The 21166-nt window shown below is 35.3% G+C and overlaps 3 protein-coding genes across 5 annotated transcripts; 1 reads left to right on the forward strand and 2 right to left on the reverse strand.

The window, feature by feature from the left end:
- Nucleotides 1-1207: 1207 nt before the first annotated feature.
- On the reverse strand, nt 1208-6738 carry LOC145594932 (uncharacterized). The gene is made up of 13 exons (XM_081651283.1): nt 6612-6738; nt 5698-5780; nt 5449-5506; nt 5307-5366; nt 4718-4847; nt 4404-4627; nt 4144-4236; nt 3974-4045; nt 3140-3172; nt 2804-2944; nt 2170-2226; nt 1581-1676; nt 1208-1483 (listed from the first exon to the last, which is right to left on the reverse strand). The coding sequence occupies exons 1-13, from the start codon at nt 6705-6707 to the stop codon at nt 1454-1456; spliced, it is 1173 nt and encodes a 390-aa protein (XP_081507409.1). The 5' UTR covers nt 6708-6738; the 3' UTR covers nt 1208-1453.
- A 1425-nt stretch (nt 6739-8163) lies between these two features.
- Nucleotides 8164-15890, reverse strand: LOC145594467 (pyridoxal kinase-like). Its single transcript, XM_081650772.1, has 13 exons — nt 15744-15890; nt 15508-15625; nt 15025-15118; nt 14822-14926; nt 14502-14585; nt 13509-13582; nt 12333-12397; nt 11569-11632; nt 10352-10417; nt 9629-9685; nt 9329-9373; nt 9185-9238; nt 8164-8729 (listed from the first exon to the last, which is right to left on the reverse strand). Exons 1-13 carry the CDS (start codon nt 15830-15832, stop codon nt 8589-8591), a joined length of 1056 nt encoding a protein of 351 aa, XP_081506898.1. The 5' UTR covers nt 15833-15890; the 3' UTR covers nt 8164-8588.
- Nucleotides 15891-16763: 873 nt separating this feature from the next.
- On the forward strand, nt 16764-21045 carry LOC145594682 (uncharacterized). Of its 3 annotated transcripts, none has more exons than XM_081651016.1 (4): nt 16764-18047; nt 19133-19248; nt 20372-20569; nt 20673-21045. In XM_081651016.1, the coding sequence occupies exon 1, from the start codon at nt 16866-16868 to the stop codon at nt 18042-18044; it is 1179 nt and encodes a 392-aa protein (XP_081507142.1). In that variant the 5' UTR covers nt 16764-16865; the 3' UTR covers nt 18045-18047; nt 19133-19248; nt 20372-20569; nt 20673-21045. The 3 variants fall into 3 exon arrangements, with proteins under 3 accessions (XP_081507142.1, XP_081507143.1, XP_081507144.1); XM_081651017.1 differs by having other exon boundaries at nt 20372-20478; XM_081651018.1 differs by lacking the exon at nt 20372-20569.
- Nucleotides 21046-21166: the final 121 nt, after the last annotated feature.

Raw genomic sequence — 21166 nt, forward strand, 5'->3', positions numbered from 1 at the left:
ACTAAAAGATTTTGCAAAAAAGGGAGGAAAAAAAGCGAAAAAGACAGGAAAATTTTCACAAAGTAATGACAGAAAATTTTTTAAGTTATTAACCCCTTCAAAAACCCCTATTTTTATTTGTTTTCCAGATTATTTTGTTGTTGTTCTTCAACTTACCAACCCTTGAACCCTTGACCTATTGTACAATACCTCTAAGATATGCCATCTAGGTATAAGGAGAGTTGTTTTCCAGTTTATTTATTCACCCATAAAAACGCAAAAATTAGGTTAAACTACATAGCCCCTTTTAAGGAATTCCACCTTTTAATTAACTCCTTAATTCCCTATGTTTTTTCTTACTAAAAAAAAGTGTTCTATGTTAAGTCGATACAATATATCGATTCAACACTTTGACGCATCTACAATAGGTGGGTAGCAATCTCAAAAATTGAAAGATTATACCTATCATGCCGAAAATTTAACCAAAAATTCTTTAATCATCAGTAAATATGAATTACAAAAACTTGATGTTAGAAAACTATGTATTAAAACGGTCAAAAGTGAATTAGATGAATAGTGTAAAATGTCAAAATAAAACACTCTAAACAAGAACGAAAGGAGTATCAACAGTAGATGATTTTATAGTCTTTTGTGATGATTGATATTGGTGGATCATTAAGGCACATTTGTTAGATCATCACATGGGAAATGATTCTATGACAAAAGCTTTAACATGTGTTAAGTTGAATGTACAATATTGTTAACTTATGGAAGAACTTCCTTTGATTTACACTCTTTATTGAAATATTCATATCAAACTCATGAAATGCATTAACATGCTTATGTAAACCTTGCTACAAAATACCAAGACTTAGGTATTATTTGGTTGAACTAAAAAAATGGGAATTGAGAAATCATGTGAACTTGAAAATGAGAGGTTTGGTTAACCATAAAAAGTGAAAAGTAGGAAAATTCATGAGATACAAATATATGGGAATTTAATTATTAAGGCCACTCTGATAACTCGAAATTTCCATAATTTGCAAATGCTTTATTTACCACCAAGCATGTTTAATTAATTTCTAGTAAAATTGGCATAGGATAATAATTCCAATGAATTGTGAATGCCTATGAAATTTAGTTTCCATATCAACCAAACATTACCTAAGCATACCCTAGTTTTCAAAGAGAGAACTAAATGTATGATGTATCAAAGATGACCCAAACATGAAGAGAAGACAAAGCTGCTCAATAAGCAAAAAATAAACTGATGTGTTGAAAATTATTTCGAGTTGAGAGATATGTACAATCACCTATCTGCAAAAAACTTTATCTAACCAAATTTGTGTTACATTCTTGCTCTGTAAAAGCACTATCCACCTAGTATTTCTCATCTTCCTTTCCAGTGTCAAGTCTGTTCTCTGTTGTAGACAAGAAGGTGCATGACACCTGAAACCTGCTTCATCTAGCTGGATTAATCCAGCATCTCAACCACTGGAGCATACTGTAAAAGTAAATTCAGATAAGTGAAAAGTAACGAAAAAGATGCAATTTTGTAGAAGCAGGTTATGCTGTACAGTACAGTCAGAAATCATACTGACCTCGTCATCTTCTTCAAAATATAATCCGTCCACTGCACTTTTCTGATGGAATTCCCAGCCCAGTGTGTTCTCGAGCAATTCTCTGAGTTTTCTGGTCTATTGAGGTCATCCAGAGAAAAAGTAGAGGTTGTCATCAATTGATTGGCGTAAATGCATAAACTGGATATGGGAGCGGGGAAAAGCATGAACGCAGCAGACCTAATTCTTAGGTTTCAAAATCCAGAATGCATGAGTTTATTTTTCAATTGTTCCACATACTAGACACCGTACGTCTATTAAGGAAATTTCATACTGTTAGAAACTTAGAACATTATGTACATAATTCCAAGCTGTGCAACATAACCAAAACATTCTCCGATCCCGCCCCCCTCACCCTGTAACTCCCCTACCCACACCCACAAAATCACACACAGACCCCAACTAAAAAAGGCCTCATATATTCTCTTTCACTTCCATAGTTCCAATCAGATATAATGAGGATGAGAGTATAAAAAAGAAGTAAATGAAAAGAAGGCAATTATTCCATTATTTCCATTGTCATGTATGAGCTAAAAAAGCATTGCAGAAACACCGTTACTATAGAACTCACCCATGTTAAAAGATCGCCATCAACAACTGAGGCCTCATCAACCAGCAAAAAAAATTCCTGCACATATCAGCATAGAATAATGACTAGATTCAATACCTGATGACCAACTAAATTTCAGCAGAACTCTATTAATCTGTCACTAAGTATGATCCTATGAATGTATGAAGCAATTCTGCTTCACACCTATCTTCTTCATCATATATTTTCCTTTTCATCACTTTGCCATTCTATTTTTTCAGGGTAAGGGTTTGAGGAGGTTAGAAATGCTTAATATTGAATGAATGAATTATTTCCTAATTGCAGCAATCTACTTTCACAACCAAAGGGCAAGGTCAACAGAGTGACAGGACAGAATTGTAGGCTACTAGATAAACTATGACATACTAAGAGCCCTCAGCTTTTCAAATGAAAAAAAAAAGATATTATGGAGATGCATTGTCACTTTGTCAGGCTTGCAAGGGAGATTCATTTGGTGCAGGAATATAAATAAACCAAATATTGCTGGAGGAAAAAAATATTTCATCTCAATAACTCCAGGATACAACCCTCATAAGCAAGAAGTCAGTGTTCTTCAGCAGAGTCGATCTCTATAATCTATCTAAATACATGAATATATATTTGGCGAAATAATTACCTTGCAAAGGTGATGCAGAAAACTATCAGAAGTAAGCCATGAATCGTCAAGCAATAATGAAGATTCCTTCTCTATAGTGCTATTATTTGCATGACCCCTTTGAAATCCATATTTTAGTTGATAATATACACACTTGATGAACTGCAAGAAGTGTCCTGAACATTAGGAAGGAAAGAAACAGAGAAAAGTAGTGCACCATGTCCTGTCATCCTTAAGTAGCAGTCTACCAAAAGCACATCAATCCAACTAGCCATATATTTTGAAGGACAATGGCTATGCAAAAATTTAAGTGGTAATACATGGGTAGTTTATAAACAATCAGGTAGTAGATTTTACCTTTATGAAAAGCTGGCTCCTAGTATGAAATGGCTGCAAGAAGAAAGAACAAAATTGATAAATTTCGTTTTCATGAACAGAACTTCATTATAAGCAAACTTGGTATGCTCCAGAATGAAACCATAGAAATTCACATTACCCCCACCCACCAGACGTGCTTTAGGGGGCTTGGAGCTTATTAGAAATGAGACCTAACCTCGCATTTGTGAGAAATCTGATATTGACAAGAATGACAACTAAAGTTCCAGCCTTAAAATGACATTATAAATCTTACATTATCAAAATACTAGGCTCTTGAAGAGCATCCATGATTTAGTTTGGAGGTCTTCAAATGCATCAAGGTAAGATGAAAAAACTTTACTTGACCCTTGACCCTGCCAATCTAAAGATGAGCCCAGCTAGTCTAAAAGGGCCCTATGGGTGTGCTTCCAGCTTCCAAGTAAGAAGAAGTGGATCTTCTTTTGGCCACCACCCTTTCTTAAGTACCTAACTTCTTTTGTTGAATTTTTGGCTTTTTTCTATCCAAATTCAAGAACTATAGTAACATACAGCAATCAACCATTGACTCATGCTTAACCATTGATGAACCTTGTGAAATCATCGAAGTGATGCTATGAGAAATAATAATTACAAAGCTTCCCAAAGTCCAAAAAATATACACAAGTAATGTACAAGGTACAAGTGTACAACTGCTTAAAACCCACAAACTAATGTGAGGACCCAAAAATTGAAGACGTGTATTTGCAAATTGCAATATGCTTTAGATACTTATGGACGTCTGATAAGGAAATCCTAAAATGTAAAGCAGTGAGAATTGTGAGTGAGAACACTTACAGCTTGGGTACATCCAAACAGAAGACTGACCAAAGATTTCCACTGTAAAAATCCATCGAGTGATTGCCCCATCTGTGGAAGATCCAATTGTCATTAAGGCACTAGACAGAAAGACATTAAAAAACAACTTGAAATGTTAATTTGATGAGCTGTAATAGTTTTTGTCATACCAGAAACGCAATAAATGCAAATTGCAGCTCACCAAGAAGTCTGTCTTCATCACCCTCAAACTCTTTCATAAGAATGTTTTCCAGAATAGAAGTCTGAAAATCACTGACGGAAGTGTTAAAAATTGGGATCCAAAATTTATGGCAAAAGTATAAGCACTTATCTAGAAACTAACTTGTCTAGATTCACAGAGGTAAGTTCTGCTACAGAAATTCCTATCCAAAATTTATGGAAAAAGTATAAGCATTTCTCTAGAAACTACCTTGTCTAGATTCACAGAGGTAAGTTCTGCTACAGAAATTCCTTTCTGCTTGATTACGCGAGGAACGGGTGTATAGTAGCATCCTTTCTTATCTGAAGTTTCAGCTTCTCTATTGAATTTACTATTCTTTAATTGTTCAGCCAAAGCTATCTCCATGGTGGTTTTGGGAATGTTGCCAACTAGGCTTGATTCACACGCCACTGTAATTTCCCCTCCTATTGGTTCTGTGATATAGGACATACATAAAAAATCATAGGCAGTCAAAGATAAAAATAATTCCCAGAAAAGCTTCACAAAAATAGGATGGTTCTCACCAATACGCTCAATGACATCCTTACTGACGTAATTCGACAAACGTTTCCAATCTCCATAATCACCCAATGAGTAAGGGCCAAGATGCCTATCGAATTCAAACTGTTTCACAGCCTGAGCATATCTCTCTTCCTACATTGAAGCAGAGAAAGGATGTTAGACTATTAAAGTTGGAAGCTTTAACACACGACACTACAAGAGTATTAATCAATCAATTCTCACACAAGCCCAAGCAAATTGAACTGTCACACCAAGAACTTTTCAGATATGAAAGCAACAACCGACATGTATTTGCTGTCCTTGCCAAAATGAGTGTTATGAACTTGATTATTACATTAGCATGAGTAAGGAAATTACTTTTAATGAGTGCGGAACTAAGCATACTATTTCTAGGTACAAGTTCATTCACTCAAATGATAACATCAAAGATGCTCATGGAATGACAGGAAGCCATCTAGGTTACAGGAATCAAGTTCCTCAACTGGAAGCTAGCATTGTAGCTATGAAATTCATCGATGCAATGTAAGAGTGACCTTAAGTCCTTAAGGTATCCCCATTAGCAAACCAATGTTACAACTAACAAGTACTAACCTCTTCATCTGGAACTTTCACCAGTCTTTCTTCTTCTAGGTTCCATTTACGAACAACAACCTGTAGCAACCAAAGAAAATGAAATGGAAGCAACAACTGGAATCCAATAAATTAGCTCTTAGTATTTAGTAAGCAATCAAACCTCAGATGGAGACGTCTCAATAAAAAAGCCAATGATGGGTGAAAACTCCTTTCCATCTCTGCACAGAAAATTGAAAACTCCATACCATCAAATCACATAACTGGTAGACAAAATGTCAGACACAGAACAAGGTAAAGCTAAAGGGAACAAAGTACCACTAAATAGAAGATTAAATTCAGTGAATACAAACAGACAAATAAACTCTCAAAAGCTCAGACAAGAACAAATGAAATAAGCAGGGAAACATACTTCGTAGACGAGCTGTAAAATACAAAATGAACTCCAGGAGGAATCATCTTAATACCCTTGAATTCAGGACCAGCGGAGAAAACCTGAAGAGAATAGAACCCATAATTTTTAGCAAGTTGCATATCTACAATCATTTACATCTTGTCATCAATGTCCAATGTAAACCTACTAGGAAGAAGTGCCAGCTTCAAACTCATGACAAAAAGATTATAAACCCATCTTGTTAAGATTAATTGTAAGATTGCTAAGCACAATTGTGAACAAAGGTACTGGGCCGAGAAGCCGAGAGCGATTACAATCTACAATAAGATAGCTAGATTATCATTAATCTGATGGATTAGTAAACATATAGCGCAGTATACAAGATTTAACAAGCAAAAATTCACTTGGAAAACACACATTCAGACATTCAGTCCTCAGACTCCTCACAACGATCAACTTCCAAAATACAAATATATAGTGAAAATCCACACTTTCTCTGCAATTTTTCAAACTTCCTGTTCAAATTCTAGGTCACTTGCTCAGATACTAGCCAAGTAGGCAAGTATCAAAATTGCATGATTTTTCCTGAGATTTTCACTCAGAAATTAAGGTTCCAAGTTGCCATAATTATACTTGAACAAATGAAACTAATAATTTGAATTCAGCTGAAAAAAAAGAGAACCCCATCACAATAATCAATTAATCATTAACATTAAAGCATATATTGCTCAAATGAGATGTAATCCAACAAAAGCAGTACTTTTTTCAGGAAAACCTCATTAACAAACTTACAGAAATCAAACCCCAATACTTATAATTAAATTATAAATAACATATTATGCCAAAACATGTAAATAAATCAAAAAAATTAAATTTTTAACACAAACCCAGAAAATAGAAGAAGCAAAAGAGAAAGAAATGAAGAAGATGACCTGGGTGTCAATGCCAATGAGAGTGTACTGAGGAACATCGAGAAAGAGAAGAGTTGAGCCTTGCTTTACCAGTTCTAATGCTTTTTCTTGCTCCATTTTCTTTAATTTCCCAATTTAATTTCTTTGTAGTTATGAATTTGGAAGTTTAGAGCTTTAATAAGTTCAAGTTCGGAGTTTTCGGGTTTACGAGCCCAGAAGTCTCTTCGATTTTCCTGTGAGAGTGTAGAGTCTTAAAAAAAAAAAAAAAATAAAAAAAAAAAAAAAAAAAACCAGTCTTTTTAGTCGACCAGTGTTATTTATTAGGGGTGAACAAAAATTCAGGGTACCCTGACTTGAAACCGGAAACTGTTCGGAACCGCAGGTTCCAAACCCCGAACCTGTTGATCAGGTTCCGGTTCTGGGTAATAAAATTGGGAACCTGTTGCAATAGGTTCCGGTTCCGGATAATAAAATTTTGGACCTGGAACCTGTAGGGTACCCTGTTAGTACAGGTTCCCTATAGGGTACATGAAACCAGAACCTATATGGTATTAAATATTCTAGACGACTAGTGTTAGTTTGTTATATTTGAAGTACTATATTAAAGTTGTAAGCTTTTTTTGTGAACATCCATTCATTTAAAAAAAAAATTTGTCACAATTTATCAAGTAACTATTAAGCTTACTTTGAAAGACAGGGTACCCTGTTTAGGAACCGGAACCTGCAGGTTCCGGTTCCGGATCCGGTTCCCAATTCTTAGGAGCCTGTTGCAATAGGTTCCGGTTCTGGTTCCTATTTTTAGGAACCTGTTGCAACAGATTCCGATTCCGGTTCCTGATATTTTTACAGGGTACCCTGCTACGCTCACCCCTATTATTTATTTACTCGTATTTTTTTTAGGAAAAAAAGTACAGTTAAAAGTTGACCTGATGGGGAGGAAAAGAAGACAAAAAAGAGGTGCAAAAATCCAAATTCCCCAACTTGAAATCAAAAGCCCCGATATTTCGTCTCGCAAATATGTGTTCTGTGTACAGACCCGACCTCATGGTGTTTATTCGTGGTTCAAGGTGGATATTTCGGAAGCATTGATTAACATCTGGTCACGCCACTCCGACGAATCGTCATCGTCATCATCACGGTCCTCGTTACAATCGAGTCCATGTTCGTATATCCACCACAGTCATGACATGACATCTGATCCGATGTGGTTCTCTCAGAAAATTCAAGTAATAGTCTCATATGGAATCAATCACGTAAAATAAGAAAAGAAGAATATTAAAGAATCTAATGTTATTAATGTTATTGTTTACTATACTCCGTACTAGAGGTGTTAATTTGGATATATGAGTTGGGTTAGAGGTGTCGATTTGGGTAAAGAGAGTTATTAGTACTGCTGCTGTCTTTTGCGAGTATCACATACAAAGGGTCAAACATGCCACTATAATGCTCTAGCTCGACATAGATGAGAAATGTGATCTTTAAGGACAGTTTAATTATAATGACATAGAAGAAGTTTATATGCCTGTATACATGCAAACAATCTTAATTTCAAATCAAGAATCAAGACTAGAACTAAAGAGAACCAAAACTGACATTACATTTTCAAGAGTTCTTAGAGGCTTCCGCATGAAAACAGTTTCCAGAGACAGAGGAGCCTTCGCCTCTACAAGCATTGTCGAGCTTTTGTGCCAAAGTCATAATAATTTTGTTTTTACAAACAAGTATAGATATTGTTTGATTGACATATTTGACAAGGACAATCATTTGAAGCTGTAATGAGAGGGAACTAGAAGGCCGAAGGTTGTTTGGTTGACCAACACGTTGAGAGTATAATTTCCTGAGAAGTCCGAAATGGAAGAAATAGCTTCCTGATCTCCACAAGTGTGACTCCATGTAGGAAGTTCTACTTCTTTTAATCAACCAGCTTACTTTGGACACTTCCATAAAGTTTTGATTTCCTTAGGGAGTTGCAACTTCCAAAAGTGCGCTGAACAAGCACTAGCTATACTTCTCAGCATTAAACTTGACTTGGGGATTACGGATATCATCCTGGCTCTGAATCAATCGGATTTCTAGACTGCTTGTCTTGGGATCAAATCCTGCAAGACTATAGTCGCTCATAGTCTTATGCAGAAGTGCCTGAAGTGATTGATGCTTTGTAAGAAGAATTACAATGCACAACAGACATGACAGTAACCGTATTTATGTAAAGCAGATTGGGCCTTTTCATGATTCTAAATGCATCCAGACCTAACAGATATGAGATTAGGCCAAAACTAACCGCCTACAGAATATTACATAACATAGGAATGAAAGACCTCCAGGAGAAAAAAAAATAAAAAATAAAAATGTACACATCCCAAGAAGTCTTGTGAAATGCAAAGGAACAGATCAACCGACTACAGGGAATAAAAAGCCGATAACATATATCATAGAGTCATGATGGTTGCAAAAATTAGCATCAACTATCCTCAACTTAAATTGGGTTATTGTCAAAAATATATATATATCCATATGAAGTCTAGAATCCAGTCATACAGCTGCCATATCATCACATGACTCAAGCACAAGCAAGAAAATAAGTGGGAAGGTACCTGCAAGCTTGAAACAGCGAGCTCTGCTGCCCTAGCAAGATTATCAGGGTACTTCTGTAAAATACAAACATGCCAAGATTAGCTAACAGATGAAATAGAAACCAAGTCAAGTAAACTCAGGTAGATTAAGGAATGAACAATTACATTGCTCCATCCTAGTAATAGTGCAGTCATTAGATCTCCTGTTCCCTACACAACAAATAAACAGTCTTATGTAGCAGCGTAAATGAATTTAGAACTTTATACATTTCTATGCAGCACAGCTAGCCAAACACTAAAAGTAGTATCTCATGAGAGTAATGCCATATATCAATTGGAAAGCAAGTGCCAGATATAGCAAAGCATATAAATTGCAAATTTGAGCAAAACATGTACTTTGGATGTGCAGCTGTAGGTTTCACTCAAGTACCTCAATAAAGACGAATAAAACAAAAAACTACGTACCGTAAAATATGCTGGGATTTTCGGAATCATAATTTTGAATTGCTCAGGTGCCTCGTCCTATATATAATGGAAGCAAAATACTGTCAGGGACTAGAGGTTTACACACGCAGAATGGGATCATTGGTTTATACAACTCAGTTACGGCTGCTGTCAACAGATACCACTCCGAATATAAATGTAACACACACTATAAATTAATCCAAAAGATGAGGACTACACCTATAGCTCAAATTATTATAGATAGGGTTATATGACTCATCCAACTAGCTAACATTTAGATGTTTCAGACACGAATATGTGTCAAAAGTGTTATGGCACAACCATTTTACGAACAATTTGCCTAATCTTAGCCCAATGTCCAAGTGTCAAGCATCCCAAACAGGTACTTAAGGTGAAATGAAGAGTTGGAGTAACATAGGACAATTGATTATAAGTTACAAAGAAAAAAGAAAGCAAAAGCATAGACATGTGACAAGTCTAATCAAAGAAATAAGACTTCACAGAAATCATTCACAATTACATGTTTCTCATTTTGCTGATTGGATTCGAAAGCCATATTCCTCAAATTAAATCAGTGTGATGAACATATTGAAAGAATACAAAATTTATGATTTGTTCTCCAATCAAGTCATTTAGCATTACAACTGCAAGATGCACTGAAGTAGACACTCATTTCAGTTTAAACAAAAGCTATACAATTACAGGGATCACAATAACACAAACCTTTTCTTTCTTACTGCTGCCAATGAGATAGAGACTACCATCAATATGTATGCTCGTGATGACAACCTGGAAAGTCATCATCCCACACTCATCACAACTGGATATAAATTAAAGCTGTATCAAGATAACAAACAGAAGAAACGGGGAAAAAGAACAGTCAAGAATAATTAACTCAACTGCTGAGCAAAATTTATTATATTTATTGTTATTACTCAGTGTAATTGTCTCGAGACAGGAAAAATTACACTCCCTAGGAAACTAGGCGTGCAAGCCCCCGAAACATGAAGAGCTTGATATAATTTCTATGTAATAATTACTCTCTCTTGTGATGAGTATTTAGTTTGATACTTTTGTGGTTATATCAAACTATCCTTACTTTCATATCATTACATTCATCAGTGGTCTTTGCCTAAAATTCCACTTCTGACCTTGTATTTGTCTAGCACAACTTAATAATTGGCAAAGCCTAGATCACAGCGGTGTTTCCTCATTGCTCTCTCTGCTGTTGTCCAAGATTTCTCTCACAAAATGCCAATGGGTAGTGTTGGGGTAAGACAGTGACCAAGGGACCCCCTAGCACCCACCCCCCCCCCCCCCCAACCAAAAAAAAAAAAAAAAAAAAAGTGTAAGGGTGGCTTTTGGCTTTCAAAGGCATATGGCCCACATGAGATACAACTTATAACGAGGAATACATTGAGTTTTGCTGTCTTATACGAAGTAGTAATTTTATTCTAGAATGGGCAGTTATCAACTAAGAGCTGATTCTACCTTATTTGCAACCAGCAAAGTCAATTCTTTATTTTGGAAAAATCTCCAGTTAGCACTGCCACTTCCCCACTTGGAAGTAGCAACAAAGGCCCTATAGTGTACACCAACAATAAACATACTAGCTTCTTCCAAATTAGTTGACTATAATGAACATCTATGCCAATGACATTAACCAACTCATTATCCTAGCAAGAGATACACCAAAATAAGAGAAGAGCGAAAGACTTTCTAAGAGTCTGGGACAGCATCTCACATTTAATTTTATAATTGCAGCGGTATTGCTTTAGCCACAACAACATATAGACATAAAGTACACCACTACACAAGATGTATTACGGAGGTGTTGCATCACCCAATAGGCCAATAGCAGTTGTAATTTAATAATAATTATTATTATTATATATAAAAGCTCAAGCTTGATGATATAAGTGCAAAAAAAAAAAAAAAACCTTTGCCGGTCCAGCCGCATGTAGTTTGCTACAAGCTTCCCGCCCATCTTGTTCTGACACAATCCTGTCACAAATATAGGCTCTAAAACAACAAAACACAAATATTGAAAGACTAACATATTTTTCGACTCATATATAGGAAGAGTAGATTCATTGCCAAACAAAATCCAACAAAAATTCATACTGCAAAATGGAGTCACTTCCACCAAGAAGCTCTAAAACAACAAAACACAAATATCGAGAGACTCTAACGTATTTTTAGACTGCATATAGGAAGGGTAGATTCATTGCCAAGCCAAATTCAACAGGAATGCATATTGCAAAATGGAGTCACTTCCACCAAAAAGTAAAAGGTATTATAAACAAAAGGCACTTATGTAATTCAATTTTTTTTTGCTGTCAAGAATAATGTATTTACTTTGCAAGCCAAATATGAGTCTGTTAGTAATACTTGTTGCAAGATATTGAAATATGGAGTAGCTAAAAACCTAGAACTCCAAGGTCCTTGTTTCACATTATATTTCAAACTGGAATACAAGCATAGCTTGTCAATGTGTATCATATACCTCCGAAAATGTTTTAATAAAAGAAGATGAGTAAGGAAGAGAGTAAAAGTGTGGGAGAAAACTGATGAAATTTTCTTCTTTCCATAACTAGAGTTACTTCATGAGCAGAGTACACCATATGAAATCAGAAATCATCAGTTCAAGAATAAAGAAATCTATTATAAATTTTTCCACATAGCACTAGATAAGAGATGATACCTCAAACCAGTCAGAAGTTCAGCTTCAAACTGGTTAGGCGTCAACATCGACGCAACAGGAACAACCTAGCATCAAAGAGCCACCAAAAAAACAACAGCAATATAAATTAAGAGTTTAAACAAGAAGGAAATGCTAGAAAAAGGCATCAATAATATCATTTCTCTTTCAAAAATATGTAAGCTTAAACCACCAGTTCAAGGAGATATTACCACCCAACAGCAAGCTAATAATACGTATTATCAAACAAGCATTTGCCTCATATAAGCACTTTTCTCTTTTGGTGAACAGCAGAGAATGTTGTCCCCATTGAAAACTAGTAGGTTGATTGACCAGGGTAGAAGAAAATATCCCCAAAAAGAATAGCGGTGTTATGGATTACACGCAGGGTGATTTACCATTGGGCCAACATATCTTAATTATCTTAGCCTGGATACTTAAAATTTCAGCTTCATTTGTTTTATTGTTATGATTAGGTCAGTCAAGCCTCAAACTTTGGTTTTACAATCAACTTAATTTCCATTGCACAAGCCAAAATTTTTAGAGTTACCACATTACTCGCACTTATGCCTTTATTGCCATCCCTAGCAAGTGGGAAACTCATAGGTCTCATACTCTCAAAGGTGAATCAAGCTAAAGTTAAAGACACTACCACAATTACCAAATTTCTTTCCATCTTCCTAGAAAGAAATTCGATCCTAGAAAGATATCAAACAACTAACTTTTAATGAAACTGACATCCTTTTAAGCCTTGACTAATCAATCACAGATCCAACCAAACCCATCACTCCATTTACCTATCATCAAGAGCTGATATTCATGGTAATTAAGTGCATCAAACCATTGTTTTATTTCTCAAGATATTATAAAATTAAGATCTTCTCAGCTTATTTGAGGTAAAAACATCAGTCATCAAGTAGAGCCGTAGAGGCTATTCAAAAAAAAAAAAAAAAAAAAAAAAAAAAAAAAATTAGAGCCGTAGAGGGAAGTAGGAGATCTTGAGAAAATACATCAGCATGTATGCAGCTCTATCATAGAAAAAAGATAAAGTACATGGTTCCTGAGGTTGTGACAACTTGAATTTTTTTAATGATGAGTCATGGTTACAAGTTGGCATACAATCTACATAGAAAGTTGGCCTTTTGACATAGTAGATAAACTTACAGATAAGCTACATACCTTTTGCCTATATACTGACACCAGGTCTTCAGGGACATACAGCTTTCCTTCATCACCCATAACTGGATCACAAACTGAGAAGGAAGGTCATGTATAAAAGAATATCATTAGACATTGATGCAGAAGAGAACAGAAAGAATTTGACATAGCTAGCTGAAACATATATAGCTTTATCAATTACATATAGGTATGAAGAAACAGCTAACTAAACTCCACATAAGATAAAAGAAACTTGAAATTTAATACCCTCACTTAGAATTGCTTAGTACTTAATATAATATTGGATTTGAAGCACTAACAATGTCCCTGAGAAAGGAAACATAAACAAGAAGAAGCAGATCACACTGTTCAATTCAAAAAATACTTTTCTTCTACTGGCTCAGCCATGCTAGAGGTTACTTTTCAAGGGTAGAGCATATTGAACGCACTTGAAATGATTTTCCTTTCCAACAAACATCAGATATAATGGAATATCCTCCTCTGAAAAGATAATCTCCATTAAAAGGTTTAGGTACAGTTCTACATTAGAATAAATAAACAAGAAAAAGTCATCAACCTAGTAATTGTGTTCAAGGACAGCTCTTTCATAATAAGGTTGTGCAGAAATGCAGATTTGAGCAATTAATAAAGCATAAGATAAAAGATGCAGCGTATCAAAGATTACAAATATAATGAAATAAAAATTAGAGGCACTGCTCTCAATTTTATCTTGTAGAAATGGAAACGCCCTGATTCCCTATTCATTTAATTTTATCTTCAACTATGTCCTGTGATCCCACCAATACTTGTAGCTTGATGTTTTATATTAAAAAAAAAGACAGTGATCTTATAGTGTGAATTTGCTCGTACTGCTAGTAAGTTCATTAAGAAAATAAGTCCTAAATTATTTTATTTTTTTATAAATCTGCAAAGATGGCATCAGAGAACCAATCACCATCCAAGTAAAAGAACTACCCTACCATTATATTTGTATACATAGTGTGAGAAACCTACCAAAGAGAAGTCCAGGATTCACCGTTCGTAGTTTAGTAACAACTTTCAATACAGTATCCAAAAATGAGACCGAACCAATATAACCTGCAAAGTCAAAGAAAGACATTTAAATTTGATGCCATTCGTCAAAAAGCAACATGCCTCTAGGAAATGTTAAGCACAAGCATATATACATATAGTTTGTTAACTTTAATAATAAAAGTTTTGGCCCCAGAAAGAAAGGAGAGCCATACACAAGATTGTTTGTTTTAGTAGAGCTTGCATACCGCCTTCTACTAAAACCAAAAAAACTATCTTGCATGAAAATAGCCTATCCTTACCTGTCAATAAATGAGTGTAGAACAATAAATTATTTGCTTCTAGACCTTCAATTAAGTCCCATAGTTCTTTCCCATTCAAAACTTGGCCTTTAAATGTTGGATATCCTGCATGATCCACAACTTAACAAAATTAATGAGCAGAAGACCATCAAGCTCCAATTTTCTTATGGAGGATTGAGATCAATGGCATAAAACCAGCTTGCCTGTGTGATTTGAGAATTGTACGGAATTAATCGGGTCTACATCATATCCAAGAAGTTGAAGCGGAAAGACAGCTGATTTATTGCCGACATAACCCTGAATTCCAAAGGGGCACAACATTACATATTGAACATCAAACATCAACAATTCAATTCTCTTTGATATGGTTAAAAATGCGCCAAGCAATAAAGGGCAGTGATGTAGATAGGATTTGTTCTCTTACTTTACCAACTAAACTAGCTCACATCCGCAATAACAACCAACTTTAAATCAATGCATTAGCAAAATCCATAAAGAAAAAAAGCCATCACAGACCTTTTTTACCACATAATATAACTACTCATGGTAACATATCCACCAAATTTAAAAACTTTCAACCAATTTAACAAATCCCAGATGAAATTCTCCACGAATTTGCATACTTTAGATGAAATTAATCACACCCAAATCAAAAAGATGATTAATTTTGCAATAAAATCAATTACCTGAACAGTATGAGACTGAATACTGAGAACACGACCAGTCTCAGAAGGCAAAGCAATCGATAGAATGGGAGGTTGCGCCATTAATGATCTCTTCGAACTTCTTTTCCAATAATTTAATCTGATCAATTCACAAAGAAACCCGCGAAAATCAATCAATTTTAAACAATTCAATGTATACAAATCATAATGAAAAAGGGAAATAAAAATACCCATCAACAAAAAAAAAAAAGGGTCACCTCAAACTTAGGGTTGGTGGGATTTTGGAGGATAAGAAAGGCTGAGAATCAATGAGCAAGATAATTGAAGAGGAGTATGAATTAGACATTTAATTAGTAGAGGACTCCATTTTTTTATTCAAGTTCTTCAGTCTTTTTGTTTTTCTTGGTGAGAAACTTGACTGGATTGATAGAGTATTATTAATTATTAATGTATTATTAATGACTAGTGATTGTTGCTATATGTCAATGGAAATAAAATCATGACACCGTTTTTTAATTTGTCACCAACCAACTATTTTGGGTAATTTCCACCAACCTACCTTTCTAATCATACATTGTTTCCATTTATGCACATAAAACTTGTGGGAAATTTGATTTGAAGTTGTTGTGTGTTAGGGTATCTTCTCTTCATCTTAATTTAGTTATGTTAAGTTTAGCTTTAATCAATTGAGTTTATTTCCTAATTTTCTTCTCTCATAAACAATTTATTTCAACTCTAATCAGTTCAGTTCCCATCAATTCAGTTCAGTTTAGTCCAGCTTAATTCAGTAAATCAGAACAAGTTCTTACTTATTCTGTCTTTTAACGATCTTCTCATTTTGAGTACTCCGTATGTGTATTTTGTAATCTACAAGATATTTTGACAAAAAAATTATTAAATGGTAACTATGACTCCATTATTCCTTTGTTGGTAAAAAAAACCGTTACCAATATAGCGGACACTTGGGAGTAAAGGAGAAGATAAAATACATTCACTTTGTATACTTTAAACCTCATACAGTCATACCTCTAGTATCTAAACTTACACTAAAATTAGGAACTGAAGTGATAGGAATAAAATTGAACTAAACTAAACAGATCAAGCTAAAGAGGATAAGCCCTAGGACTCTATGAATATTTCACATTGGATTATGTTTGAACACATTGTACTTCACAGTTGAAGATATTAGATAGTAGATAGTACTGGGTTTTTTTTTGTTTTGTTTTGTTTTTTTTTTTTTTAAAATTTTTTTTTTTTAACTGAGTAGTGAACAACTGAAGAAGTACTAGGAATAATTCTGCAACAATTCTTAACTCCCGAATAAATCAGAAATCAAAAACCTCCATTCTCGAACACAAAATCCTTCATTTTGCAAAACAATGAAGCGCAAGAAATGGTCAGAAATCGAAGAAAATACCCTTCTCACCAAATACGCTGAACTTCAAAATTCTGGGACTTTATCAAAGTTAAGAACTCGAGAGAAGAAATTCAAGCCAATTGCTGATCATTTGAACGCAATTCATCATCTTCAAGATCCGATTAACTACCCATTTAAGTGGTCATGGCGAGATGTATCGATTAAGGTCCAAAATATGAGGCATCAGTATTTGGGGGTGAAGCAGAAAATTAGGGTTTCAGATGGGGATTTCAATTGGGATGATGGGGAGAATCATTGGGAGAATTTTATCAAGTATAAGGAGGTTTTTGGGGATGTGGAGCTTGAATTGAAGGATAGTAAGAAATTGGGTGTTGGGGATTTCAATGAAATTGAACTTTTTGGGGGAAATGGGGATGATGGGTTAAGGTTAGGGTTTGAGATTGATTGTGATGATTTTGAGGAGGATGGTGAAGTGGGTGAGGAAGAGGATGAAGAGGAGGAGGATGAGAGAGAAGGGGGGGATTTTGTTTGTGGAGAGGAAGAGGAGAATGAGGGAAAGAGTGAGAGTTTGGGGAAGAAATTGAAGAAGAGGAGGATTGCAATGTTGGGTGCTAGGGTTGTGGAGTTGAGAAATGTTTTGGTGAAGAGGGATGAGAGGAGGAAGGAGAGAGAGTTTGCTAGAGAAGACGGGTTGGCGGCGAAAGAGGAAGGGAGGATTGAAATGGAGAATATGAAGGAGAAGAGGGTGAGGGATGCAGAGGAGAGGGTGGAGGAGAGAGAATTGGAGTTGGAAGAGATGCAATTGAAGTGGGCAAGAAAGGAATTTGATAGGAAGTGGAGGTTTGAGAGGGAGTTTGATGAGGAAAGGCGGCGAAGGATGAAGATGGAGGAGAAGAGGGAGGAAGAGGAGCTTGAGTGGAGGGAGAGAATGTTGAGTTTGCAAATTGAACATGAGAAGCAAACAATGCAAATGCATGCTGATGCTTGCCAAAACCAGTTGCAAATTCTCGGGATCATGGCACGGTTTATGTGTCAGTTTTTCGGATCATCTGGTGATGGTTTGGGTGGTGGACTAGGTGGTCTTCCTCCCCAGGTTCTACAGAATCTGCAACATCCAGGGACAGGGGACTTGGGGGATAACAGCAAGCCTGGGTCCAATTCTTCTCCAGAGTTTATGTGAATGGTGATTAACTTTTTTTATTTTTATTTTCTTTCTAATCTTTTATTGAGATCTTGTATTGAATTTGCTGTTAATGCAAAATTGGATATCTATAGTCTGTTAATTTTGCAGCCTGCGTAGCCTATAAGGTTCTTGCAAAACATCAAGTTTGTTTAATAGGAGCATTCCTCTGTGAACAATTCTGTAGTTGCAATCATAAGATTTGTAACTTATATGGCGAGTAAACCCCGAGAGCATAAGATTGCCTAGTTACGACATCTATACTTTTTCTAACATGTTTATGTCAATATATAGTAGAGGAACTACATGGGTGCTAAAATTACTATTTTTTCATCTATTCGTGCTGTGGGACGTTAGAGAAGTTCACATACAGTCATACATAATGTGACTAGCTTAGGCAAAATTTTTTTACCCTTGCTCTGTTGATGTTTGTGGTGAAGAAGTGGCTTGCAAGACAATGTGATGTGTATATATAGCCAATATTAACAAGCAACTAGGAGTTAGATAGTGGAGGAGAAGAAAGAGAGTAAAATTTAAGGGTTTGAAAATATTAAACTGTGATTAGTATTTTCCTTTTAATGTATGGCTTTCTTGCTGAATTTTTTATGCATTTGGCGTTAACAATAGAAAGTATTTCAGGATCCGTGGGTGATGAATCTGATGCTATACAGGTTTATATGGACTGTAATGTGAGAAGACTGTATAAGTGGTGTAGCTGGATCAGTCCTCATGTTTTTATTAAGTACAGTTTCGTAGTTTATGGCAATTCCGTTGATGCAAGATTTGCAGCCCAATTAGTTTGCTGTTTTTAAGATGACTCTAACTCACTTTGAATTTGATCAATGATTATTGACTTACTGTGGATTCGTGGTATAGCTGTTATGCTTAAAGCTAAAATTTTTATGAATTTGATCAATTTGCCGTCATTTATGGCCATTTCCTGATGTATTGATGTCCTTGTAACCCCATTTTTTTATACCCTGCATTGAACATCCTCCCCACCTGGTTAATCCTCTACTGCAATTTGTTAACCCATCTTTGTTTGTTTGTTTGTTTTTTTTTTTTTTTTTTAATAATTATATTTACAGTCTATTGAGGGTTTAAGTATTACGGTTGATGACAATAAACTGTTCAAGAAGGCTTTTCATGTGTGTGATGCTGCTGGCCTGCTGTTGCTGAAGCTCTTCCAGCTGAGCATACTAAGGTAAGCCATCTTTGCATCAGATTACCTCCTCCCCTGTGTCTAGTGTTAAAGCACACTTGGAAATTGGAACCTAATGTTGTTCTCTTTCTCTCTTTTCGAGCCTTGTTTTACTTACTTTTCTATGTTGCTTTAATTATTATGTTTCATATCCTGTTTTCTTTCGGTTCCATCCTTTGTGTTTTCTTTCCTAACATATTTTTGGGTTGGGGTATCAAGCACTTTTTTCTTTTCAATATTTTAAAAGAAACTTTTAGCTATATGTGTTAACAGGCTTCTTATGGCCTTTCAAAACTGAAACTTGAGGGCATATTAGGTGGGTAGCATATCAGGTGCACGATTTATTGGTTCGCCCTATTTGTTGAAATTGTTGGCTATGATTGAATCGTGCAAGACTGGAAGTAATATGTTGCGTAGTATATTATCTCAACTCGGAAGTCTGTGGAAGAAGGGATTGAAGGAATTATCTTACTACGTATTGAATTTTCTGCTTAAACATGAGGCTAGATGCAGAAACCTTCATGGAGCAGCACCTTAATTTAAGGATATTTGAAGAGTCATTATCTGCTTGAGCTTAAAAATGTTCCAACTAATCATTGTAAATGTTCTGTTGATTTGCTAGATACGATCTCCGACTATTAACTGAAATTGCTCTGTTGATTTGCTGCATAGGTTCTCTAACAAATGATTAGTCGCATAAATGCATGTTTCCTCCAATCTTTCTCACCTGCCATTCAACTACTTGTATGACTAGTTTGAACTTTCCTGCCAACTACCAAGGCTTTGTTCTTTTAATCTTTAAAGCTTAAATTTTAGGGAATATCATTTCAGACAAGGTCATACAATGGACAATAAGTTCATATAAGTTCAGATCATAAGGGCTCCTTGCGTTCATTTTACAACTATAGCTAAGTTCAGATAGGGGCAATTCAGGTGAATAGAATAAAGACAAGTGGACAACCATCTATAACAGAAGTTATCTGCTCTCCTGCTAGTCAAATGTGATCATTTATGATTTTAAGTTTCTTATTTCGAAGACGGAATTTTTCTTCATCTTGCTGATTACTTCATCAAATTGCATAATATCATAGGAATTTTTAGTGATGTGTGGTATAATAATCTACAGTCCCAAAAACCAATATTTTCAAACATCATGAGACAATGGGAGAGTTTGCTGCATTCAGTCGCATGATGGAGCTGGAATCGTCTGTTGCTGAAAGTTCTCGTGGAATGGTAGGAGTCAAACACTTATTTATGGCAAGAACACACTTATTTATGCCACACGAATCGCAAACTGTAGCTCCTAACTGCCAGTCAAACTTGAGTTAGTTGATCCCCCTTTGATACCTTGTGATTTAGTCCATATCCTTTTGCCGAATCCTTTCATGTTTCATCTTTTTTCTTCTGCTAAACTGTGTATTGTTCAGGTTGATGATATAATCTCCTCCAGCACTACGCGTCGACCTCTGTATGTAAGAAATGGGTGACTGTCAGCAAATCATTTCATATCTGGTGTGCTGTATACTCCTAAATATGTCAAAGAAGTTATACATACAGAGATGTAGATAGGAAAAGTAAAAGGTCAGAGAAATTATCTACAAGTAGTTAAAATTACTTGTTTTGCGCAATCTGGTGGGTGTTGTGAAGTAAAAGATTGTGTCCTACTCCTTAGCTTCATTCTAGTAACATCAAGTTTCTGTATACAATACTGAATTAGACTAGAAATTACGAGCATATCGTTTTTCTACTATGATATCTTTAATTACATATTAATATTAGGTTGGATGCTTAGATACTCCATTATGTCTTCTAGATTGTGAATTGTGATCAATGTTCTGATAAACATGTAAAAAATAATGATATCCTATCAAATGAGAAAGAGACATATTCTAAATAATGTTTTGAAATCAGTGAATGGTAG

Source organism: Chenopodium album, chromosome 19 (genome assembly GCF_948465745.1).
Source record: "Chenopodium album chromosome 19, dcCheAlbu1.1, whole genome shotgun sequence".
Lineage (NCBI taxonomy): Eukaryota > Viridiplantae > Streptophyta > Magnoliopsida > Caryophyllales > Amaranthaceae > Chenopodium > Chenopodium album.

Bases quoted from the DNA above. Each gene is read 5' to 3' on its own strand.
- LOC145594932 (XM_081651283.1), bottom strand. From the start codon at position 6,707: ATGGAGCAAGAAAAAGCATTAGAACTGGTAAAGCAAGGCTCAACTCTT. The intron at 4,237-4,403 runs GTAGTTTCTAGA...AGTGATTTTCAG, and splicing joins CCTCTGTGAATCTAGACAAG to ACTTCTATTCTGGAAAACAT. The intron at 2,227-2,803 runs GTAATTATTTCG...TGATATGTGCAG, and splicing joins TTCTGCATCACCTTTGCAAG to GAATTTTTTTTGCTGGTTGA.
- LOC145594467 (XM_081650772.1), bottom strand. From the start codon at position 15,832: ATGTCTAATTCATACTCCTCTTCAATTATCTTGCTCATTGATTCTCAG. The intron at 14,927-15,024 runs GCAAGCTGGTTT...TGGATCATGCAG, and splicing joins ACAATTCTCAAATCACACAG to GATATCCAACATTTAAAGGC. The intron at 9,374-9,628 runs GTACGTAGTTTT...TTTGTTGTGTAG, and splicing joins AAATCCCAGCATATTTTACG to GGAACAGGAGATCTAATGAC.
- LOC145594682 (XM_081651016.1), top strand. From the start codon at position 16,866: ATGAAGCGCAAGAAATGGTCAGAAATCGAAGAAAATACCCTTCTCACC.